The 22,325-nt window shown below is 40.5% G+C and overlaps 2 protein-coding genes across 9 annotated transcripts in view; one reads left to right on the forward strand and one right to left on the reverse strand.

Annotated features, from left to right (window-relative positions):
* The window catches only part of CEP63 (centrosomal protein 63), a 34,743-nt gene extending 21,089 nt beyond the window's left edge, over window positions 1-13,654 (reverse strand). For 3 of the 7 annotated variants that reach the window (XR_009764053.1, XM_061636591.1, XM_061636586.1), the window contains exons 1-7: window positions 13,546-13,654; window positions 13,255-13,402; window positions 12,996-13,158; window positions 11,521-11,578; window positions 8,898-9,078; window positions 7,120-7,215; window positions 2,687-2,812 (exon numbers count right to left, since the gene is read on the reverse strand). Coding sequence is in view for 6 of the 7 variants with exons in the window: in XM_061636591.1 (XP_061492575.1) it covers window positions 2,687-2,812; window positions 7,120-7,215; window positions 8,898-9,078; window positions 11,521-11,564 (447 nt within the window). In the remaining variant the exon portion in view is untranslated. The remainder of the gene's footprint in view (window positions 1-2,686; window positions 2,813-7,119; window positions 7,216-8,897; window positions 9,079-11,520; window positions 11,579-12,995; window positions 13,159-13,254; window positions 13,403-13,545) is intronic. The other 4 variants (XM_061636588.1, XM_061636590.1, XM_061636589.1 and 1 more) reach the window with 4 other exon arrangements.
* On the forward strand, window positions 13,211-22,117 carry ANAPC13 (anaphase promoting complex subunit 13). 2 transcript variants are annotated; one of them, XM_061636593.1, is made up of 4 exons: window positions 13,211-13,723; window positions 14,887-15,007; window positions 18,964-19,089; window positions 21,391-22,117. In XM_061636593.1, the coding sequence occupies exons 3-4, from the start codon at window positions 18,991-18,993 to the stop codon at window positions 21,514-21,516; spliced, it is 225 nt and encodes a 74-aa protein (XP_061492577.1). In that variant the 5' UTR covers window positions 13,211-13,723; window positions 14,887-15,007; window positions 18,964-18,990; the 3' UTR covers window positions 21,517-22,117. The 2 variants fall into 2 exon arrangements, with proteins under 2 accessions (XP_061492577.1, XP_061492576.1); XM_061636592.1 differs by lacking the exon at window positions 14,887-15,007 and having other exon boundaries at window positions 13,365-13,723.
* The last annotated feature ends 208 nt before the right edge of the window (window positions 22,118-22,325 follow it).

Below are 22,325 nucleotides of genomic sequence, written 5' to 3' on the forward strand. Positions count from 1 at the left end.
TTTTCCAAACGCTCCATGTACAATATTTTGTACCTGGAAAAATGCAACACTTCAGCTGGATGATGTATTTGTTTTTATCATAATTGCTCTGTAGGATGAATCCCACTGTACAAGCTCAGATGAAATCTCAATTTTTCTGAGATCTTATAAATATATGCATTTTTTGTGAATGAAAACCCACATTGAACAAAGAAAGGAAAAGGCAAAATACTAATTGGCATCTTATGACTATTTCTGCTAATGGTTTTTCTGTCTCTGCTTCCCCCCCCCCCTACACTTTTAAAATAAATATTTTGTTACTATCTTATTGGTGGCAGCACCTTGCTCTGAAGGGGGTCCTTCCTCAGCATGAGGCACTGCAGGAAAGGTGGCCTGGGAGAGCAGAACTTCCATTTAAAATAAATCATTTTGTAATTTTTAACCAACTTTAGATAGAATTTCTAACTGCATCAGCAAAATGGTAACAGCCCAGGCCACCTTGCTGAGAATGCGAAGGACCTCTTCTCCAGAGTGAAGTATGGAGATGGAGCATGCACAATAACCTTATTGGTGGGGTGGGTGGCAGCAGCAGGTGAATGGGCAGCAGCAGCAGCAACCTGCCACACATACAGACAGCTACCTATTAACTCAAAATCAACCTCAGTTTAAATTATCGAGAATGTTTACATTCAGTAGATAGAAAACTGGGCTCAGCAAATTTCAGAACCGAAAAGATTTGATCTACAAATTGCCCAATTTTGAGTTTCGGTGGCATATTAGCAGAAAGGATGTAATCCAATGGGGGATAGCACCAAAGGATATATTGGCACCAGCTCACTTTCATGCAGTCACTGAAAATAGCCCAATGTCTTGGTGCAACCAATAGCTACTTCAGCTTATGTCCTGTTTATAATTAAAACTTAGCTTCCTAGTTTCTTCACATGAAAGTTAATGCCTCATTTAAAGAGACATTATCCACCCTGTGATTAGTTTGGTAAACTGTGATTAATGTACAACAATATCCCTCATCCTAACCAGGTTTTCTTTCTTTCCTTCTCCATTACAAGAGATTACCTTATCACCCTCAGGTTCATCTTCACACACACTTTTTGTACACAGAATCAAAGTTATTTTCATATGTATTGAGACAATTATGGTATAGATACATAATTGCTAATTCAGTATTATTTATGGAACAAAAAGCAGCATGTGGGTGCTTATGGTTGTATCTAGTGGGGAACCCAATAAGGCTTGGTCCCAGCCAGGAAGGATTCTGGCCGCACCAACTGCTTACTGCTCTACTCAAGAAGTGGCATGGGTTTAGTAATACACACACACGGAAAATGCAAAGGCATAATGTACTGGCATGTGTCATGCATGCAAACGCACACCAACAGAATTTCTTGGATCCCACCAAGAGAATTTTATTTATATGTTCATAGATATACTGGAAATATGCAAAGTTTGATAACAAGACAAATACGGCAAACAGGGCTGGTACAGACATACCCTTAATACCACCCCCAAGCAAGTGATTCTTGCCTCTTTCTCTTATACTATAAACATAAACACACATGTGCTTCTGCAGTAATATACTGGAAGCTGACAAATGTTTCAAAATATGTTTGATGACATATATGCAATGATTTAAAAAATACTGGTTAAAGATCATAATTAAGATACCTCATGGTCAAGCGTCACAACGTCAAATAATCTGAAGCTAAGTCTGCCTTACAGACATGCCCAACAATCAGCAATGATGTTGTGCAATGTCACAAACTGTGCTCGCTTACAACTTGCCCTCCGTGCACTTACACTTTTCTGTGACCTTTCAGTTCCAACTCCAGATGCGGAGGATGAAGAACCTGGCACCAGTGGAAGTGCCCCACATTGTCCTGCTAACCATGCAGCATGTCTGTTAAGGTATCATACACAGCCAAAATGTGGTTGTTAACTGACTGTTATAACAATTCAGACATATTTCTTTGCACTTAAATATACCTTAATTAATTAAAATTTTAATTTCCAGACATATCCAGGAGTATAATCCAAGGTATTTGGTTATGCAGTCCACATGCATATTTTTATATTTGTTTAGAGGTCAGGAGAAAAATTAAAAAAAAACACCATCTTTTTGATGTTTCTGTACATATAAAAAGACAGTAGGCAAATAGCTTACTTAATGCCTAAAGGTAGGATTCAAAGAATCATGGAAGCAATTCCTTAAGTTCAAAGGGACTGTAGAAAGAGAAATTTTATTTGATTTTTTAAATATAAATCCAATTTAAATGTTTACAAAGCCTATATTTAAAGAAAACCACTGATTTTTATCCATCTTACTATCAGGGCTGGGACTGGTTTCTTGCTTCTGTCTAATGCATCTAGTTGCTCTTTAACCATGGATGGGCAAACCATACAGAACAAAAATAAAGCACTTTTTGTTCTACATATTCTCTGAAACCTTATTGAATACTGTGCTTGCCAATGTTTGTACATCAGATTCTAAAGAGTCATGCAAATCTATATACAGAAAGAGTTGAAAACATCTGTGTTCAGGAAGTACTTAGAACAGACAATACTGTTAGTGTGCATTGTTGATTTTACTTGCATTACAGAACAATACATTCTTATTCAGAAGTAAGACCCATTGAGTTCAGTAGCCCTGAATTTATAAACTACTGACTAGGCCTGCATTTAATCCACCTACCTCTAACTTCTTAGTTAGGATGCTTACTTCAGAGTGGTCCTCCTCCTGGCTCTTGGAAGATAATTGCCTTGCTTCTTTCAGTTGTTTCTTCAGCAGTTTCTCATAACTTCTCTTCAGCCTGGCTAGCTATAAGTAAAGCAAAGCAATTTCAGACATTGTGACTAGTGCTAAAGTAGGAGGGACACCATTATGATATTACTGAACACATATTATAGCTTTGTATGATACAGAAAATATATTACAATTTTTAAAAAATTTGGAAACTAATGATTTTTCATCATTACAATTGAGCAAGGTTAATTATCTCTTGTTAAAACTAACACAACATACAAAGGAAAGTAAATATTTCCCAGAAATTCCCATTCTAACTCCCACCAAACTGCTAATGGCACAACAAAAAATTATTTATTTATTATTTAACAATGTATATACTGCTTGAATGTAACAATTTCTAAGTGGTTTACAAAAAACATTAAAACAATCAATAAAACTGTTACAAACAAGTAATTAAATATATGTAAAATAATTAAAACAGCTAGTAACTATAAAAATAGAAACAGATCAACATCAACAACAAATAAAGAACAGTAAATATGAGAAAGCTATAAAGACTAACACTGCAAATGCTGCAACAAGAACTGAGAGCTAAGACAGTAAAGATTTTTAAAACGTGCATGTTGTATTTGGCCGGAGGGTAATTGTGAACAAAGTGCTATAAATCACAGTAATTTTATAATTCTAACTCCAGATAGTAGTGTTGCTACTCTTAAAAAAGGGCCAAGTACCAGCAGGAATTATGACATGACACACTCTAGCGCTAGCATACTTGTAGATTGCCTTCTCTTCAGCCTTCTTGACTGCCCCATAGTGCTGCCAGTCCACCTTACAATCTTTGCAAAGATCTGCCACTGCACCTCAATCTTGCTTGGCAGAATCCTTACTATCCCCATGGGGGAGCCTTCTAAACAAGCACCATTACTCGTGCTGGAATGAAAAGACTTCTAAAAATGTAGACAGACGTCTTCAGTTTGCAAAAGCAACAGCACAAAATTAATTTTATTTATGGCCTACAGTAAGCAGGACTTGAACCTACTCTCCAGAGGAAAAGGTTAATGCATTACCAGTCTCATATGGCATTTTAACTTCAAGCAGCTGACAATTGAGAAGAAAGGAGGACAAAGTGAAGGCCAAACATGAAATGCTGTCATAGCACTTGACTCTGTACAGTGAAACTGCTGCAGTAAAGCAAGCCTTTTGTTTCTTATTTTCTTAAAGAAGATTTTATAAAACAGATTTAGCATACAATCATATGCACTTACTTGGAAGTAAGTTTCACTGAACACAGGACTTCCAAGTAAACATATTTAGTAGGATAAGGCCCCATGCATTCAAAGAATGTCATAATAATATCATGCCCAGAAACAGAAACAAATTCCCCATGAAAAAAAAACACAGAGAAGCCTACCACAGTGAATTGCGATTTGGAGGAACTATTAAGCGAGGGAAAGCAAGATCCATGCTTGATCAACAGCTAACAATACACTGAGCTGATCTGCTGCCCAACCCCTGACAAAAAAATCTGACTGACTTTGCAAAGCAATTCTGGTGCCATCAGAATGAAATGTTATTACCATCAAAAAGTTGCTGAGATAGAACTCTTTGCATCTCAAAAACACTAAGAACACTCTAAATCATCTTAAAAACAAAACATCTTAAAAAAAAAAAAGCTTAAAAAGCATCTTAAAAAGCAAATGCAACACAGATGCAGACTGGGATAAGGTCTCTATTTAAAAGCCTTCTTGAAAGAGGAAGGTTTTCAGTAGGTGCCGAAAAGGTAACAGAGCCTGTCCAATATATAAGGGAGTGAGTTCCAAAGGGTAGATGCCACAACACTAAAGATCCGCTTCCTATGTTGTGCAGAATGGACCTCCTGATAAGATGGTATCTACAGGAGGTCCTCACCTGTAGAGCACAGATGATATTTCAGGTACCCTGGTCCCAAGTTGCATAGGGCTTTGTACACCAAAACCAGAACTTAGCCAGATAGCTAATGGGTCGCTAGTGCAATTCTTTCAGTAGAGGGGTGACATGTTGCCAATACCCTGACCCAGTGAGCAGCCACACTGCCACGTTTTGCACCAGCTGCAGCTTCTGGACCAATCTCAAGGACAACTCCACGTAGAGCGCATTATAGTAATCCAGCCAGGAGGCTACCAGTGAATGGAACAACAGTGGTCAGGCTATCCCTATCCAGAAACGGCCACAGCTATCTTACCAGCCGAAGCTGGTAAAAGGCACTCCTAGCCACTGAGGTCACCTGGGCCTCTAGTGACAAAGATGAATCCTGGAGCATTCCCAGGCTACAAACCTACTCTTTCAGAGGGAGTATGACCCCATCCAAAGCAGGCAATTGCTAGGATTCATACTCAGTTTATTGGCCCTCATCCAGCCCACCAAAGAGTCCAGGCACCATCCAGGGCTTGCACAGTCTCTCCCAATTCAGATGTTACAGAGAAATAGAGCTAAGTATCATTAGCATATGCTGACATTTTGCCCCAAATCTCCTGATGACCGCTCTCAAGGGCTTCATATAGATATTAAACAGCATTGGGAACAAGATGGTACCCTGTGGCACTCCACAGTACAACTGCTGGGGGGCAAACGACAATCACCTAATGCTATTCTCTGAAAATGACCTCGGAGGTAGGATCAGAACCACTGTAAACATTGCCTCCAATACCCATCTCACCAAGTCGGCCCAGAAGGATACCATGGTTAATGGTATCAAAAACCACTGAGAGATCAAGTAAGAATAACAGGGTCACACTCCCCCTGTCCTTCTCCTGATAAATGTCATCCCTCAGGGCAGCCAAAACTGATTCAGTCCCATAAACATGCCTGAACCCAGATTGGAACAGGTCAAGATAATCTGTTTTATCCAAGAGCACTTGCAATTGCTGCACCACAACCCTCTCAACCTTCCCTAAATGAACCTAGGCTTCAGAATCAAACAACAAAGCATACTAAATAAAAAAACCAACTCTTAGCAAGATTGAATAAGATTGATTCCCTCACCTGGAAGGAAAAGTAAGTTCTACAGATTATGAAAACTTTCTTTTTTATATATGAAGAGTCTACATGATATAAATGAACTGGATATTTGACAAGGCTGGGTTTAACCAATGGCCTATAGTTAGCAGAGCAGAAATAAAGCTATTTAAGGTCTCCCAACAGAGTAAAACAAAGAACAAATGAAGGTGCACATATCTTACATATGCCAGAAAAATACATATTCTGCAGATGGGGAACTTGTGGCCCTCCAGATACTATATTTCAATTTCCATCAACATAGTCAATGATCAGAGACAGGACTTGGCTTCCAGCAACATCCAGAGGACCAGTTTCCATACACCTCTGACATATACCATCTATATTTTCCCAGTACCAAGTGTGCATATTCTGCTGCATGTGAACCGTTCTTACTCCTATTAACACCATTTGCCTTTGCTAATCTGAGAACAATCAAATATTTTTATTTCAATTTAACTTTCTCTACATATCTGGATATATAAGGACAGACAGAAAGACTGCAATCATTTCACGAAGCAAAATGTTTTTATGTGAACAAGTCCACCTTAAAACTCAGTGATTATGCAGAAAAGAAACTTTTTTGTCTACTGCAATAATGTAACTACAGACTATTTGCATCCATTAAACGTGTATGCACACACAGAGTAATCATTGCATATTCCACAGCAGTTAAAGAGGGCAGTTAAAATGTTTTAAGAAGAACTGACATATGTGCTGTGTGTGTGTGTGTGTGTGTGTGTGTGTGTGTGTGTTTGCGTATGTGTCTGAACATCTTGCTAGAGCCATCAACAAGCCTCCTGTTGTAGCATTTTGCCAGCCTCCTAATTTACACAGACTGTTAGTGAGAGCTGTACTGAAGCCACCTATCAGCAATCCAGGGTCTCATCCTTGTCATTCCAAACACTGTATCACCTGCGTGTACCTCAGGGAGACAGCTACTTTCAAAAGCACCAGGACAGGCAAAACATATTACATTAAAGAGAACATCACCTGCAGGTCCTGCAATATAATTTATGTCACCGAATGCAAAAGACCAGGATGTCATATCCAACAGATAGGAAAAACTACAACTGACCTACGCGCACACTTCTGAAACCACAAATCAGCAATCTTGACCAAAAAAGTGGAGCAACCAGTTGCAAAACATTTCAACACTGAGGGCCACAGTCTACTGGACTTTTCTATAACAGCTATAGAGATGCCAACAGATCCAGCAGCACTGACTGAGACGGAGAACTTTTGGATATACTCTCTGGACACATTGGCACCACATGGCCTTAACCTGGAGGACAGTACCAGCATTACTTAGCTTCTGCAAAGAAGTTGGGCTTGGAGAGGCTCACCTCTTCCTGAACTTTTTTTAACTGCTGTTCATACTCCACAGTCATATCATGATTCAATTGTTCAATCCCTTCTAGACGCTGACACAGCCTCTCAATCTGAAAGACATCAAAACACATTTGGTCAATCACAGAAACCCCTTTTATTGTCCAGCTTTTACTGGACAATGAAAAAAATCACAAAAGTACAGAATCAAAGATGTGAAAATCATCCCATTCAGCGCAATTAAGGCAAGATTCCCTACACATTATTTCCTCAAAGTTAACCCAAACCCTGCTACAGTGATCTTTCTACTTCATTTAAGAAATCGTGCCTACAGAGGTTCAACAACCGCCCTGGCTCCTGCTGGGAGGAAGGGAGGGATAGAAATAAAATATTAAATAAACAAATAAAGAAAGAAAACAAAATACTACTTAGCTGGAGGACTGAATTGGTTGTCTGGTAAAAAGGGATACAGCAAAAGTCTCTTTGGCCCATGGTATGTTTTAAAGTTCCCAAGGTAGAGACAGAGGATTAAAAATACCTACAAAACAGGAAATATGCCCTATTGCCTTCCCAAAGCACCAAGAAGCTACAGAACTGAGTAGGTGGAACAGCTGCCCACATTAACATCGACTAGGAAATGACACATAACTTACTCTTTCTCTCTTGACCTAAGATAGACACAATGTGAGGTGCGGAGGAAGAAGGGTGTCAAAACAAGATTGTGCAGCCCCTAGAAATTGTTCAAACAATGTTCTGAAGCCTGAAGATTGTGACAACTATAGGCTTGTTGCAAGCATGCCTTCTTGGGCCGCTCCAGTCATTCCTGGATAATGCCAATCATCATATACATCTCTTTCACCCCTTTTTTTAGGCCTGGGTTTGATCTCAAAACAGTCTTGGTTTCTATGTTGGGAGAAGGACAGGGCAAGCCTGACAATTCTCCTAGAATAGTCAGCAGCTTTAGATAGCATTAAACACGGTATCCTTCAGAATCAGTCCCAAGTGGGAATTTGATGCACTCTTCTTCAGTGGTTTTATTCCAGAAGATGATGCAGTAGACTTCTGCTTTGCCCCATGACATTTGTGTTATTATGCTATGCCATAAGGCTTGTTTTTGTTTCTTATGATGTTCAACATCTAAATGAAAACTCTGAGTGAAATCATCCAAAGGTGTTACCAACATGCTGATGACAACTCTACTTTTTCCTTTCATCAGGTCACCTTTTCATCAGCTGTGGGGAGGGTGGACCTTTAGATCTTTTAAAACAGGAGTATTTTATTTTGGTTTTATGTTGAAGCTGTGATCCTAGTCTTTCAATATTTTTTGCTTGTATTTAATTATCAGTAACATTGTTTTTAATTTTTTAAAATTTGTCTGCTACCCTGGAGTTCTTGTGGGTTTTTTTGCAGAGGGCCAGGTTGCAAACAGTGGTATTATACAAAAGCAATATATAAAACCTTCTTCAGTACAGAAGAAATAGATAGGAAAAATCAGACATAACAGAGCCACAACTACTCTGCAGAGTTTGACAATATAAATTATGATTTGCATATGATTTGCAGTTGCCAAACTACAGTTGGTGGACATGTTGCAGTTATTTTACAATATTCTTACTTAGAAGTTGTTCCCCTCAAATGATTCAGCATTTGTAAACTACTGATATAGGAATGTAGCAATGATAAGAGGGTATAGCATCATAATATATGCAGCATCATAGTCTATAGTGAAGTTTCACAGAGTGAGGAAAGCATATTGGAGACAAGTAAACATAATATAAAACCATAATATAACTACCTCTTTGCGTTTCTCATCCAATGCATTCCTGAGAGAAGACAACTCCTGCTCTCGGATATCCAAGCAGGATTCTAGCGTCCGAGTTTTACTTTCCCATTCAGCTCTTTTATGAGCTACCATGATGTCTATCTGCTTCATCAGCTCTTGTAGCTCTGCCTCACATGAAGTTAGGAAACTTCTGCTGTCAAGAAAATTATCATCAACACTTTTTGTATGCAGGTTTTTCATGTTAAATCATGCCCATGGTTGCTCTGACCACTTAGCAAACACCAAAACAGTGATACCAGGTAAGCAAAGCTTTATTTGCTTCCCTCATTCTCTCTTATTCACAACGAAATCAGGCAATGACAGTACCTGCAAAGACATCCCTTTCCCTGCAAAGACATCCCTTTCCCTGCATATCTCTATTACAATGGTAAAGGATGGATTCCTCCAGTGAAAAGGAGTAACAGTATTCTACAACAGCATGTAATGGGGTAATGCGCTATAATGTGGGCATGCCATAGATTCCTCACAATGAGCACACAAGGATTAAATCCGGAAAGCTTGCTCAGCACCAGGGTTCATACAATAAAGTGACCAGAAGGGCTTCAGCTAATTTGAATTTAAGAAACTTGGACTCGATAACTTTGTGATAGCACATTTACAAGGAAGAGTTAAGTGGAATTTACTTCTGAGTACACTGCTTAGGCTCATTCTGTGTTTGAGCCTCTTAAAAATTAAACAACAATAAAACTAAGAGACACAACTGATATAATTCACCGGTCTGAACAGGAAACCAAGACCATACGAGCCTGTGCTATTTTCAAAGTTTTTAGAAGACCTCTACCCTGGGGAAGCTAAATGGTTTGAAATATAAATCTTAAAACAAGAAGGCATTTATTCTCTCCATACACTTTCCTACAAAGCCAGAAGCATAAAGATTTCAGGAAGAGAGTTGTCAGGGAAGAGTTCACAGCTTTTATTGATAACTACATGAATTTCCTCTCAATACTCAATTGGTATCAGAAGAACTTGCTTAAAGAAACTTAAATATTATTAGCTAAATTGGTGTCTAAGATCATAAATGCAACCACCCATACAAAACAGACAATCCCTTTCCAACTAACCAAAAAAACCCCAAATACACTCAATTAAAAAAAAATAGGAGGGGCACCTTAACACCCACAGGCACCATGCTGGGGACTGTACACCAATGCTTAGAACTTGGCAATCACTTTTTACACACTGTTGATACACTATGAAAGTACTTTGTATTTTGCTTCATGTCTCACTGTAGATCTGCTTTTTTATCTCAGATATGGTGATATGTTAACAAAGAGTAGCATCTTTCGTTTTGCAGAATACCCCTTGGCCATAAGGCGGGGTATAAATTTAATAAATGAATAAATAAATAATAATGATTTCAAGGTTTATGTTAAATGGCTATAAATTGCTATGCACTAAAAATAGCAAACATATTTGTTATGTTATATAGATCATGAATATTTGCATATCTTTTTGCATAATTTCATCTGATTTTTAAGATTTAGCCTTATAAAGGTTTTTGAATTTTTTAGCGAAGGCTGAGGTGGCAGTGGATAAATGGGAATAAGAATTGAGGGAATAATAGGACTGTAGTTATCTGAGGGAGAGCTGGGCAATGTCCCGATTTCCTGAAAACTTTGGTAACTCAAGGCCTATTCTTCTTGCTCTCCCTCCCACTACAAAACAAAATTCATGGTGTTTGTAGAGCAGGGACTTATTTTTGCATTGCTACTGAAATCAGAATCATAAGCGCTTACTTCAAAACTTAACAAAATGACATTTCCAGAAATTTTATTTATTTATATCCCGCCCTTTCTCCCAGAAGGAAGCCAACTGGACAACACAGTATAGACATGCCACTTGCTTGGCCTAAGTTCCATTAAATACAGCATGCCCTGAGATGTGAAGGCTGGGGAGGGGGGGGGAAGGGGAGGAGATAAACAGATTTTTTTTTTCAGGAAAAAAAGGGAGGAACATTTTTATGAATTTTTCTGTTTTTTTCCTGGCCTTCACATCTCTAATGCATGCCTGAATCTGGACTGCGTATGTCTCCCTATAAGCAAACTGAACTGCTCTTCACAGTAACTTTGTAAGGCATAGTGTTATCAACTTTTCAACTAATCTTTGCAACTGTGCCTTTAAAAAAGTTTTGATGCAGGAATTAAAAAGAAACGTAAAGTAAAAAACATGGTGTGACTGCTGAAAACCTCTACTGAGCTGCCACTGAATTACAGTACATATTTATGCCTCAAATTAAAACAACAGGATCAAAGAGAAATTCAAGTATTAGGGTTTCAGGAAGAACAACTTCGTAAGCACATTGTCGAAGCTGCAGCTGCTTTTTTTTCTGTCAAAATGGTGCTACTCACCAGAGACACTGCACGTTTGAGGAAGATAATAATGCTTTCATATAACGCCAGCAAAACAGGAGCTGTGGGCACAATTAGCGTGGAAGCAAGATATTCTGCTTGGGAGTGTGAAGGGGCTGACATATGAAGCACAGGTACAAAGCAATATCCAAGTTCAGTGTAATCTATGTATTTGTGTAATGTATGCATTTGAATAAAATTATTATTAACAACTAGCATACACATACCTGCCTTGTCCTTGCCTCTGTATTCTTTCTAGCAATGCCTCCATCCTGAAATCACATCCTTTGGGGCAGTGAACAAAGCAAACAAAACAAAGGTTATGCTACAGCAATTCATCTCCATGTCCAATCCCTCTCTAGTTGACTGCAAAATGTGTGAGATGTTCTGACAATCGAGAAAGGGAAAGAATTGCACAATTTACAATAAGTATAGAGGGAATAGTTGTCATCTCAATAAATTTGCAGACCAGTTATTGGGGAGTTCATAAATATAAAATAAATCACCAGAAAACAAACCAGTTATACTCACTGAATATCTAGATTTTGCTAACACATTAGTCAAGTATGAGCATTGTTTCAGATCATGAAGATAGAGGATATTACATTGCTGTAGTATTTTAAAACCAAGAGTGCTAATTATTTGGGCCTTTCAAAATAAAAAGGGAAGAGGCCACTTACAGTTATTTTGCTACATTTGTGCCCTGTTCTCTTTCCAAGCAGCAAACGTGGGGCTATGAGGATCACCCATCCAGGCACAAATGACTGATGTAACTATTACTGGAAGATCTGGACAATTTAGAGAAGTAAAAAGGGGGGAAGGGGGGGAGAGAAGGCAGGGGAATGACCCACGTGTGGTGTGGTGTAGTTGGTGTGGCCTTCATGAGGGCTGGGAGGATGGCTAGGGACAGATGCAGCGGGTGAGTGGTAGGGGACATCATGGCAGAGGGGATGAAGAGATGGCTGGGGCATCTGGCAGGGGGGAGTCACTGGGGGTGCTGCAGGGTGGGGTGTAGGCAGGGTTGGAGAGCGAAACGAGCAGGTTTAAAATACTTTTTAGCAAACATGTCTTTCCTGCAGTTTTAACTATTGTTTGTTCTGAAACACAACAATAAGAACTCTGAATACTATCTGGAAATCTTCAGTGAAAGGTGGTACTGTATAAACACCCTTAGATAAATAGTTGGGGTAGGGACAGGATGATAAAAACGTTTAAGCCTATAGCTTTCCAGCCACAAACAGTTGATTAAAAACCTCATGTGCAAGGAAAACAATAAAGTTCGTTCGTTAAAAAAACACCATACACATCCAGAGTAAGCAAAACAAATAAATGTTTTAAGGAAAGCAAGTATCTATAAGCATAAAATCATAACCACACATTATTTCAGAGTAAACTCTACTTGAATGGTGGGGGGGCTTACTTCCGAGGAAGCATGGACAGGACTGGGTTGTAAACCTCCCTACAAAACATAGGTTGAATTCCTGCAACCAGCCTGCCGACTTCCCAACTGTAGCGGTCAATAAAGGCTAACTATAAGAAGGAATTGGGCTCTAGGGCACCAGAATTTAGGCCACAATAAAAAGCTTGTTTGTCTGTAAGGTGCCACAAGGCTTGCGTTTGCCGTAACAGACTATCGGCTACTATCCCTCAAGGCTTAAAAGAGAAAACTTTTCAGGGCACGGAGATAAAAAGCGTTGCTTACGGCTTTGCCGCCCATTCCTGATTTTCTACCCGCTTTTACAGACACCGCTTCCTAAAGACCAGTTGAAGAATCGGTCGGCTGGCGGCGGTAGCAGCCCGAGTAGCGGAACGCGAATTCCCCGGAAGACTTGCCGTGAAGGGCCGGAGAAAGAAGCAGCGCCCACCTGGCGACAAGCAGGAACGAGGCAACAGTTTACCCACATGCAACGTTACAAAGTTACCTCAAAACGCGCTATCCACGTTCAACAAAGAAAGAATACCTTATGAGGGAGAGAATGCAGTTCCACTGTCCGCCGCGGACAAAAGGCCAACAAGACGCAGTGAGGTGAAGAAAGGAGAATGAGGCGCCGCGCTAATGTCGAGTCCACGGTAAAAACGGTAAAGGAAAATAAGACCGGCCGATCAACACTGTGCCAGGACAAATGGATAGCAAACAAAGAGTCAAGTTTCTTACACCCACTGCACGCTCCCTAATCAGAAGAGGTTCAAGCTACCCTTAAGCGGGTTCGTCCTTTCTCGCCAGCCACCCCTGGCCCTCAACCGTCCGTTACCTCTGAGCTGAGAGTCGGTACCCGGTTCACGACACTCTCCCGCACTATTTGGAGAGAACTTGTCACGCCCCCTTTCTCTCCCTCATCTCTATGGTTTCCGTCTACTGGAGCGGCTGCCTATGATGTCACATCCTCCACTTCCGAGAGCAGAGAACAGCGGAGGGCTGGTATTCGTTAGGTGAGAACAGAGGGGGAGGCAAAAGCGGTAGCTCTCGCTCCCCTAAGCTGGGGTGGGAAGCAAGGGGTGGAAGCAAGGGGTGGGAAGCTTGTCAGATTTGGTCCGCTGTTGCGGGGAGGCAGCGTGTGTAAGAGAGACACACAAGCGGAGACGCTTCCATTCCTTGCCCAATTCTGTTTTGGGGAGTCAGTGCATTGGAGGATTCCAAATATGGGCTTAATGTTGCAAACCGCGCGTCCAGATACTGGAAACCTTGTGTTTTTTGTTTTTTTAAAAAGTTCGTTTTTTTAATGAAACCATTAGATCTGGATTAAATGAGGGAAAATACAGGCTGGCATTCTGATGCCTGCAGCTTCCTGTAGATACTGTAAAAAAATTGCATGTATAGCTCCAGTCCGACCATAAACACCCCTCTAGAAGCACGCTTGTATACCACTCTCGGTGTTCAAAGCGCTTCATATGCATTGTTAACTAGCAGTAATCCTTTAACACAATCTTGTAACGTAAAAATTATTATACAAAAGGAGGAAAATACGTTCCAGTGGCTTTACAAGCATATAAAGCAAAAGTTGTCAACCAGATTCTATATGGAACCTCAATCTGGTTCCCTGGGCTTAAATTTTCTCTGGAAGGAACTCAGTCCCTTTTTCTTAGAGCTACCTTAGGTATACCCAGATATGTTGCTAACGCTGCCCTCAATTTGGAAGCTGGACTCAGTTCATTAAGCATCTTGGCATAGACATGTTTTTCACTTCTCCAGTGCCTCTGACTTATCAGGTGCTGTTTGATTCTTTTATGTCTACTTGGAAAAGAGAGCTAATTGGTAAAATGAGTCCTGTTGGTTTGTCTCCTTGGACCCAATGCAAGCTAAATCCATTGTTAAATGGAGAATAAAAGATATGGATAACCCAGAGCTACCTGCTTTAGCTAATGGGCCTTGTTCACCATGCTCACTGGGCCTGACTTGGTCTGCCTCTAATCAAGCCATGCCATACTTACACTTTTTAACAATTCCTAAATGTACAAGAGCTGTTCTGCTGGCACATTTTAACATTTTATTCTCAAAGCTGTTAGAGGGCAGATCTGCCAAAGTTCCTGTTAAGGATAGGTGCTGTAATCAACTGGAACTTGAAAGAATTTTCCATGTGTTTTTTTTTCTGTAGATTTTATCAAGGGGTCAGAGAATGTATAATCCACTCCCTTATGAGGCAGTTTCCCAGTTGATCCTTAGAAACTCTTCTGAGCATTTTCCTTGAGGGATTCAATAAATTCATTACTGAACAGGTAGCAATATTTCTGAATGTAGGAATATCTCTTAGACAATCAAGGACTGTTAGCTCTTAAATCTTCCGCTTTGTTGTTCTGATTTTATGATTATGTATTTATACAATTGTATACTATTTAATGGTTGACTGCAATAAAATGTTGCTATACATACATTATAATTAAAATAATCTGATGTCCTTCACAATATGATTATTCCTTGCATACAGCCCTATAAATTGTTGTTATTAATCATTATCATAATAGTTATAAATGATTAGTCCATAGACATTAAATACATGCTTCCAGAAAGGTTTTGCAATGCCCCCTCACCAAAGATCCTAAGATAGTTTCACTCCTAACCTATGAGTAAATCTTGTTGACCTCGGTGTTGTCATGTACAGGGATAGGATTGTACTGTAAGTAAACTTAGCAGACATGATAAAATAGCAGGGCAGGTTCTCTCATGGAAATGTAACTGGGGAAAGAATAGGAAGCAGAAGGTAGATGAATGTTTGCCAGAATGGAGCAAAATAAGCATTGGTGATGCTGAGGAATCCATACTGGGATCCGTAGTATTTAACTTGCTCATAAAGAGCTGGAGTAAGGAGTTGGATTGCCAAATCCGTAGCTGACACTAAATTCAGGATAGTGAAAACCCAAGTGGACTGCAGAGAGCTCCAAAAACTCTCCAGATTGATTGAATGTGCTCTCGACTGTAAGGCCTACCACCTGTCTAACTGACCCTTGCCCATCGTGGCTCATCATGAGATGCAGAGAGAAGTTGGGTGAGGGGATCAAGGCGGTGGTAAATGCATCCTTGAAAGAGGGTGTGATGCCATCAGCCCTCAAGGAGGCAATTGTAAAGCCCATCTTAAAGAAGCCCTCCTTGGATCCCCAAGTTTTTAATAACTTTCGCCCAATTTCGAATTTACCATTCTTGGGCAAGGTCATTGAGCGAGTGGTGGCCAATCAGTTGTCGACACACTTGGATGAAACGGATTACTTAGATCCATACCAATCGGGCTTCAGGACTGGTCACGGAACTGAAACAGCCTTGGTCGCTCTGGTAGATGATATGAGGAGGGCATTAGATAGGGGAGAATTTACCTTCCTTGTCCTCCTCGATCTCTCAGCAGCTTTTGATACTGTCGACCACAGTATCCTTTTATATCACCTAGAGGGATTGGGAATAGGAGGCACTGTATTACGGTGGTTCCGCTCCTTTCTCTCTGATAGGTACCAACAGGTGGCATTGGGGGAGGAGGTTTCAGACCCTTGGCCTCTCAATTGTGGTGTGCCACAGGGCTCTATCCTCTCTCCCATGCTATTTAACATCTATATGAAGCCGCTGGGGGCAATCATCAGGAGATTTGGGCTGCAGTGTCACCAATATGCGGATGACACTCAGCTCTATCTCTCATTTAAATCTTCACCAGAGTTGGCTGTGGAGACCTTGTCCAAGTGCCTGGAGTCCGTGAGTGGATGGATGGGAAGGAGTAGGCTGAAACTGAACCCCGACAAGACCGAGGTACTGCTCGTGGGGGACAAGAGAAGGTTGGGAACCGTTGACCTGAAGTTCAATGGGGTGAGTTTACCCCTAAAGGACCAGGTCCGCAGCCTCGGGGTTGTACTTGATTCCAAGCTGTCCATGGAGGCTCAGATTTCAGCTGTGAGCCGGGCAGCTTGGTACTAACTACACCTTATACGTAGGCTGCCAACCCTACCTTCCTGTTCATCAGCTCCCACTGGTAGTACATGCCCTGGTCACCTCTCGATTAGATTACCGTAATGCGCTCTACGTGGGGTTACCCTTGAAAACGGTCCGGAAACTACAACTTATTCAAAATGCGGCGGCTCGATTACTCAGAAACAGTCGTCGCCGGGACCACATCGCGCCAGTGTTGTTCGATCTACACTGGCTTCCAGTTGTTTTCCGGGCCCAATTCAAGGTGTTGGTTTTAACCTTTAAATCCCTACACGGTCTCGGCCCAGTTTATCTAAAGGAGCGCCTACAACGCCACCAATCATGCCGCCTGACAAGATCGGCCACACAAGGCCTTCTCTCAGTCCCGCCAACCAAAGCAGCTAGGTTGGCGGGCACTAGAGGGAGGGCCTTTTCAGTGGCGGCCCCCACCCTCTGGAACTCCCTCCCACAAGATCTTCGGCACGCCTCTTCCCTGAATATGTTCCGCAAGGCCTGAAAGGCCTGGCTTTTTCAGCAGGCTTTTGGGACTTCTGGGGAGGCTTAATATTCTTCTGTTTTAAATGCCTCCTATTATGTATTGTTTGCTCTTATAATTTATATATTTCACTGTATTTTTATATTGTATTCTGCCATATTTATGGTATGTACGTCGCCTAGATAGGCGACACATAAATTAAATTTATTATTATTTATTATTTTATTATTATTTTCAAAAGGGAGAATGGAATCCAGTGTGTAAGTAAGTTAAAGTAAGCTTGGGATAACAAATATCAACTACATAGACACCAATGAGCTGTGAACTGACACTAGGGGGATCTTAGGGTCATAGTGCATAGCCCAATAAAAATGTAAACCCAGTGTGTGACAGTAATGAAATATAAATTCTATGATAGGGTTTATTAGAAAAGGGATAAGAAATCTGATGGGGATTACAGTACTGTAATGTCTTTATATAAATGTATAGTGTAGCCACATTTTGAATTCTGGTCACCCCACCTCATAAGGGTAATTGTAGAGCTAAAAAATATGTAGAAAATGGCAACCAGAATGATCAAGGGGATAAAACACGTTCCAGATGAAGAAAGGCTTAAGCGTTTGGTCTTCTCTTAATTTGGAAAAATGCATCTAAGTGGGTCATGACAGAGGTTCAAAATCATTATGGACAGAAAGTGGACAGATAATTTTTTTCTTCATCTCATTTTTACTTCTTTTGTCATCATGTTATAATTCAGTTCCTTCCAGTGAAATTGATTGGTAATATATTTCAGGACAGAGAAATAAAAATATCTTTTCCACAAAGAATGCCTCTAACTAAGGGAACTTAGTGTCACTGTCACAAGATGAAATGATGGCTTGAACAGGAGATCAGACAAATTCACTGAGGATAGGTTTGTCTATGGTTATTAGCCAAGACAGCTATGTGGAATTTCCACATTTATGGAGAGTGCACCTCTGAACACCACTTGCTGAGAAGCAAACAATAGGAGAGAGCTATTACCTTCATGCCCTGCAGCTGGATTTATCTGAAATATCTGGTCAGCTCTTATGAAAATCGGATGCTGGCTTAGATGCACCTTTGATGGGATCCAGCAGTACAGGATTCTTGCAATCTTTAGTGCCCCAAACTGAAGCTATATTAAAAAGGATGTGTGGAGAGTATATGCATTTTTATGTATGTATTTATTTATTAATGTGAACCAGTTTTCTTCTATTCTTGGTTTGTTTTTGTGGTTTCTAACTTCTGACTCTACAGAGTATATTTGAAAAATAGCAAGAGTTAACATTGAAAGCTAAATTCTGTTTGATTAATATGACATAAATATATTAGGATCACAGTAACATAAGAAGCTGCCTTATACCACGTCAAACCATTGGTCCCTCCAGCCCAGTACTGTTGACACTGACTGGCAACAGCTCTCCAGAGTTTCAGGCAGCCCTACCTGGAGATGCCAGGAGTTGAACCTGGGATCTTTTGCATGCAAAGCCAAGCCTCTGACCCTCTGACACTCAGTATAGAGCAGCCTTTCCCAACCAGTGTGCCTCCAGATGTTGTTGGACCACAACTCCCATCAGCCTCAGCCAGCATTGCCAATGGTCAGGAAAGATGGGAATTGTGGTCCAACAACATCTGGAGGCACACTGGTTGGGAAAGGTTGGTATAGAGGATCAAAGGCTGGGTTCCAAGTCCCTTATTTAGAAATGAGTTGCATTGACACATGGCATTTTCTTTCAATGAAATATGTTTATAGATGCTTCTTTTGTGTCACAGCCCTGATTCTCTCTAAACTATTAAAAGATGGACAGCGAGGTACAGAGAGATGGGAGGATCCTAGATTTGATTGATGATGCATGGAGGGAGGATAAGTTGCCGTATGAAGATGTAGCAATACCATTGGTAAGTGAAAGTTCAAAGTATGATCCTGAAAGGGTTTCCCTGACCACACAGTTGGCAGTATCAGATATATTGTGCCAATGTGGTTGAGGAAAGAGACTGATCCTTGTGCCTCTGCCTCCTCATCTGGTGACAGATATTGTCAGCCATCGTATACCAGGGAAGATAAACACATGCAGCAGAATATGTGCGGTCCTACTTTAAAAGAAAATAGATGAACATTTTGTGACTATGGACTAAACTACATATTATCAGGGAAGCAATGGGTTCCCAAGTCAGCATTTGACTACAGTGCTAATGTGGGTAATTTCCTAGAAGCTTATCAAGGCAAGGATATTTAAATGTACCTTGTAACTAGATTTGCATACTCCATGGAGGTGCCTAGCTCACTTAACATCTTTTGTAATAAGTAACTATAATGAAACAGGTCAAAACTGCATCATAAGAAGTGTTGGAACTGCATTGTCAAGAGCCACGTTCTGTACCACTGACCCTATGCACATCTGTTGGATTGGGATACAGTGCAGTACAAGAAACTGGCTGTACTAAGCATGTTTCGCTGACGTGGGCTATGATGCAATAATATATGTACACCATATTCTGTTATTATTTTATTATAAAACCAGTCTTCCAGGATCATATGCAATTTAAAAAAGCCCAAGCATATAAACCACTGTTGAAATAGGTTAAAATACAGTATCATCACAAACAGTTAATCAGTTGGATCAAAAAATACACTTGGCAGTGGCTCTAAAGATATTCAGTTTTCACTGAAATCCCCTCATGCCTGTTGGTAATAAATGAATCTTCACTTGCCAGTACAAAGACATAAGAGAGGGGGACAACAGAGTCTTCACGGGGAAGGCAGTTCCATAACCTGGGAGCCATCACAGAGAAGATCCTATGTCAGGTCAGCACACAATGGATCACACCTGGTGAGAGACCAAAGCAAATTAGGGCTTTATATATCAACACCTTAAATTTGGTCTGGTAGCAGTTAGACAGCCAGTATAGTTCCTGCAGAACTGGTGTAATATGAGATCTCTTTGGCACACCACTCACCACTCTTGTAGCTGTATTCTGCACTAGGTGCAGCTTCCGGACCACCTTCAATGATAGCCCCATGTAGAACATGTTACAGTAGTCTAACCAGGAATTTACTAGGGCAGGGGTAACCTGGCCAGGCTATCTTGGTCCAGAAAAGGCCATAGCTAGCACCCCAACTGGAGCTGGAAATAGGCACACCTAGCCACTGAAGCTGCTTTGGGCTTATCTTGACAAAGATGGTTCCAGGTGTTTTCCCCAAATTATATACCTGCTCCTTCAGGGAGAGTACACACTTTATTGGCCCTCTTCCAGTCCACAACTGACTGCAGACAACAGTTCAGCACCACACACCCTCACCTGATTCAGGTGGGATTCTGATGACACCATGCCCCAAATCCTGAATGACCTCTCCAAGTGGCTTCATATAGATGCTGAACAGTATAAGGGACGGCATGAAATACTGTGGGATCCTACAGCACAAACACCATGGGGACAAATAAAAATCCCCCAATGCCAGTCTATAGTAGTGAATCTGCAAGTAGGAGCAGAACCTCCATAACATTGTGCCTCTAACTCCTAACCCACAGAACTGCTGCAGGAGAATGTCATGGTTGATAGTAACAAAAGCTGTCAAGAGATCAAGGAGAATCAAGAGGGTCACACTCCCGCTGTCTCTCTCCCAAGCAGGCAGCAAACATAATCATACTTATCACAAAAAAGTCTTGCTGAGCATCGTGGGACTCTTTCGTGTAGTTTCATACTATGTGTGTTTAGTCAGTACATCACACAGTGTTCACTGTGGTTTATTTGCAGATATGTGTATGTGGATTATAATTTTAGAGGACAATCATACACATCAGAGGTGAGGAGTCTCTGACCTGGAGCCAAATGTTGTCCTCTGGGTCTCCCTATCCTGTCCTTGGGCCTCTTCTCAGGCTCCACACCCTCCTCAAGTGCTTTTGCCCAGCTAGAATGTGAACCTGAACTAGTATAATGTTTCTATCTTGCCTGGTCTATGTGTTTACTCAGAAGAAAGTACCACTGAGTTCAGCAGGACATACACTCCACTAAGTCTGGTTATAATTGCAGCCTTAATTTCCAGACTTTATTTCTCTCATGTACAGTTTGAGCTGGTGATCCATTGCAGCTGTAGCTCTCAGTCACATTTTTTTGTCCCTACAATCATCAGTGACAAATATGTCTATACTATGGCTTTTCTTTACATTTTAAATACTTTAATATGTTTTCTATTCTCAGAATGAGCTTCCTGAACCAGAACAAGACAATGGTGGCACAACAGAATCAGTAAAAGAGCAAGAAATGAAATGGACGGACTTGGCTTTGCAGTATCTTCATGAAAATATTCCTCCAACAGGAAACTAGTCTGTCAGTGATGCTTCTTGCAGTAGTTTCTCTGCAAATTTTTGCAGCTCTTCATCATCTTATATTAACTTGCTTTAAGTGGGAAAAAAGACATTTGTAAAACTTCTAGTCCTGAGTCACTGATTAGGTCTTTGCCAATATATCAAAGCCTTAACAGCTGCATACACCTAGTGTGTGTTAATTAATAATTCCTTACAATGTTCAGATAACAGGGTTGTTGTTTTTAAATTATGTCTTAGTATTAGGTTATGTGATATAAGCCAAAGATATGAAATCTGATTACAGTAGTAGTAAATATTAACCAAACTGTGTATGGTTAATGTCATTCTCTATTTGGCACTTGTTTTTTTATGTTACATGACCTCTCCCAAGTTAGACTTGGAGATAAATCTGAACTTTCTTTTACTGTATCTGAGTCTTTCTTATGGGAAGACTGCTTCTGACTGAGATAAGCATTAAAGGAATTCTACATAAGCATCTTTGAAGAGAGGAAAAGGAGCCTTGCAATTTGTATATTCTGCTTACAGATTTCACTCCCATTGAAACAGAAATCTTGGTAACATTTATTCCATATATTTATATTAAAGAAATGTGTTTGTAACTCTGTGGTTGCTCTTTGAAAGTGGTTTGTGAGATATGTGGGGGCTTTGATAACCTAGTAGCCTGATTCTGTGCATGTTTACTCAGAAGTAACTCTTACTGAGTTCTTTAGGAGTATGCCTTATGTAGTGGATTGTAGCTTTACATGGGATATTTGGGCACAAGGTTGATTATAGTGCATCAGAAACTTGGTTTATATTCTTCATGTC

This window comes from Rhineura floridana, chromosome 7, assembly GCF_030035675.1.
Source record: "Rhineura floridana isolate rRhiFlo1 chromosome 7, rRhiFlo1.hap2, whole genome shotgun sequence".
Taxonomy (NCBI): Eukaryota; Metazoa; Chordata; class Lepidosauria; order Squamata; family Rhineuridae; genus Rhineura; species Rhineura floridana.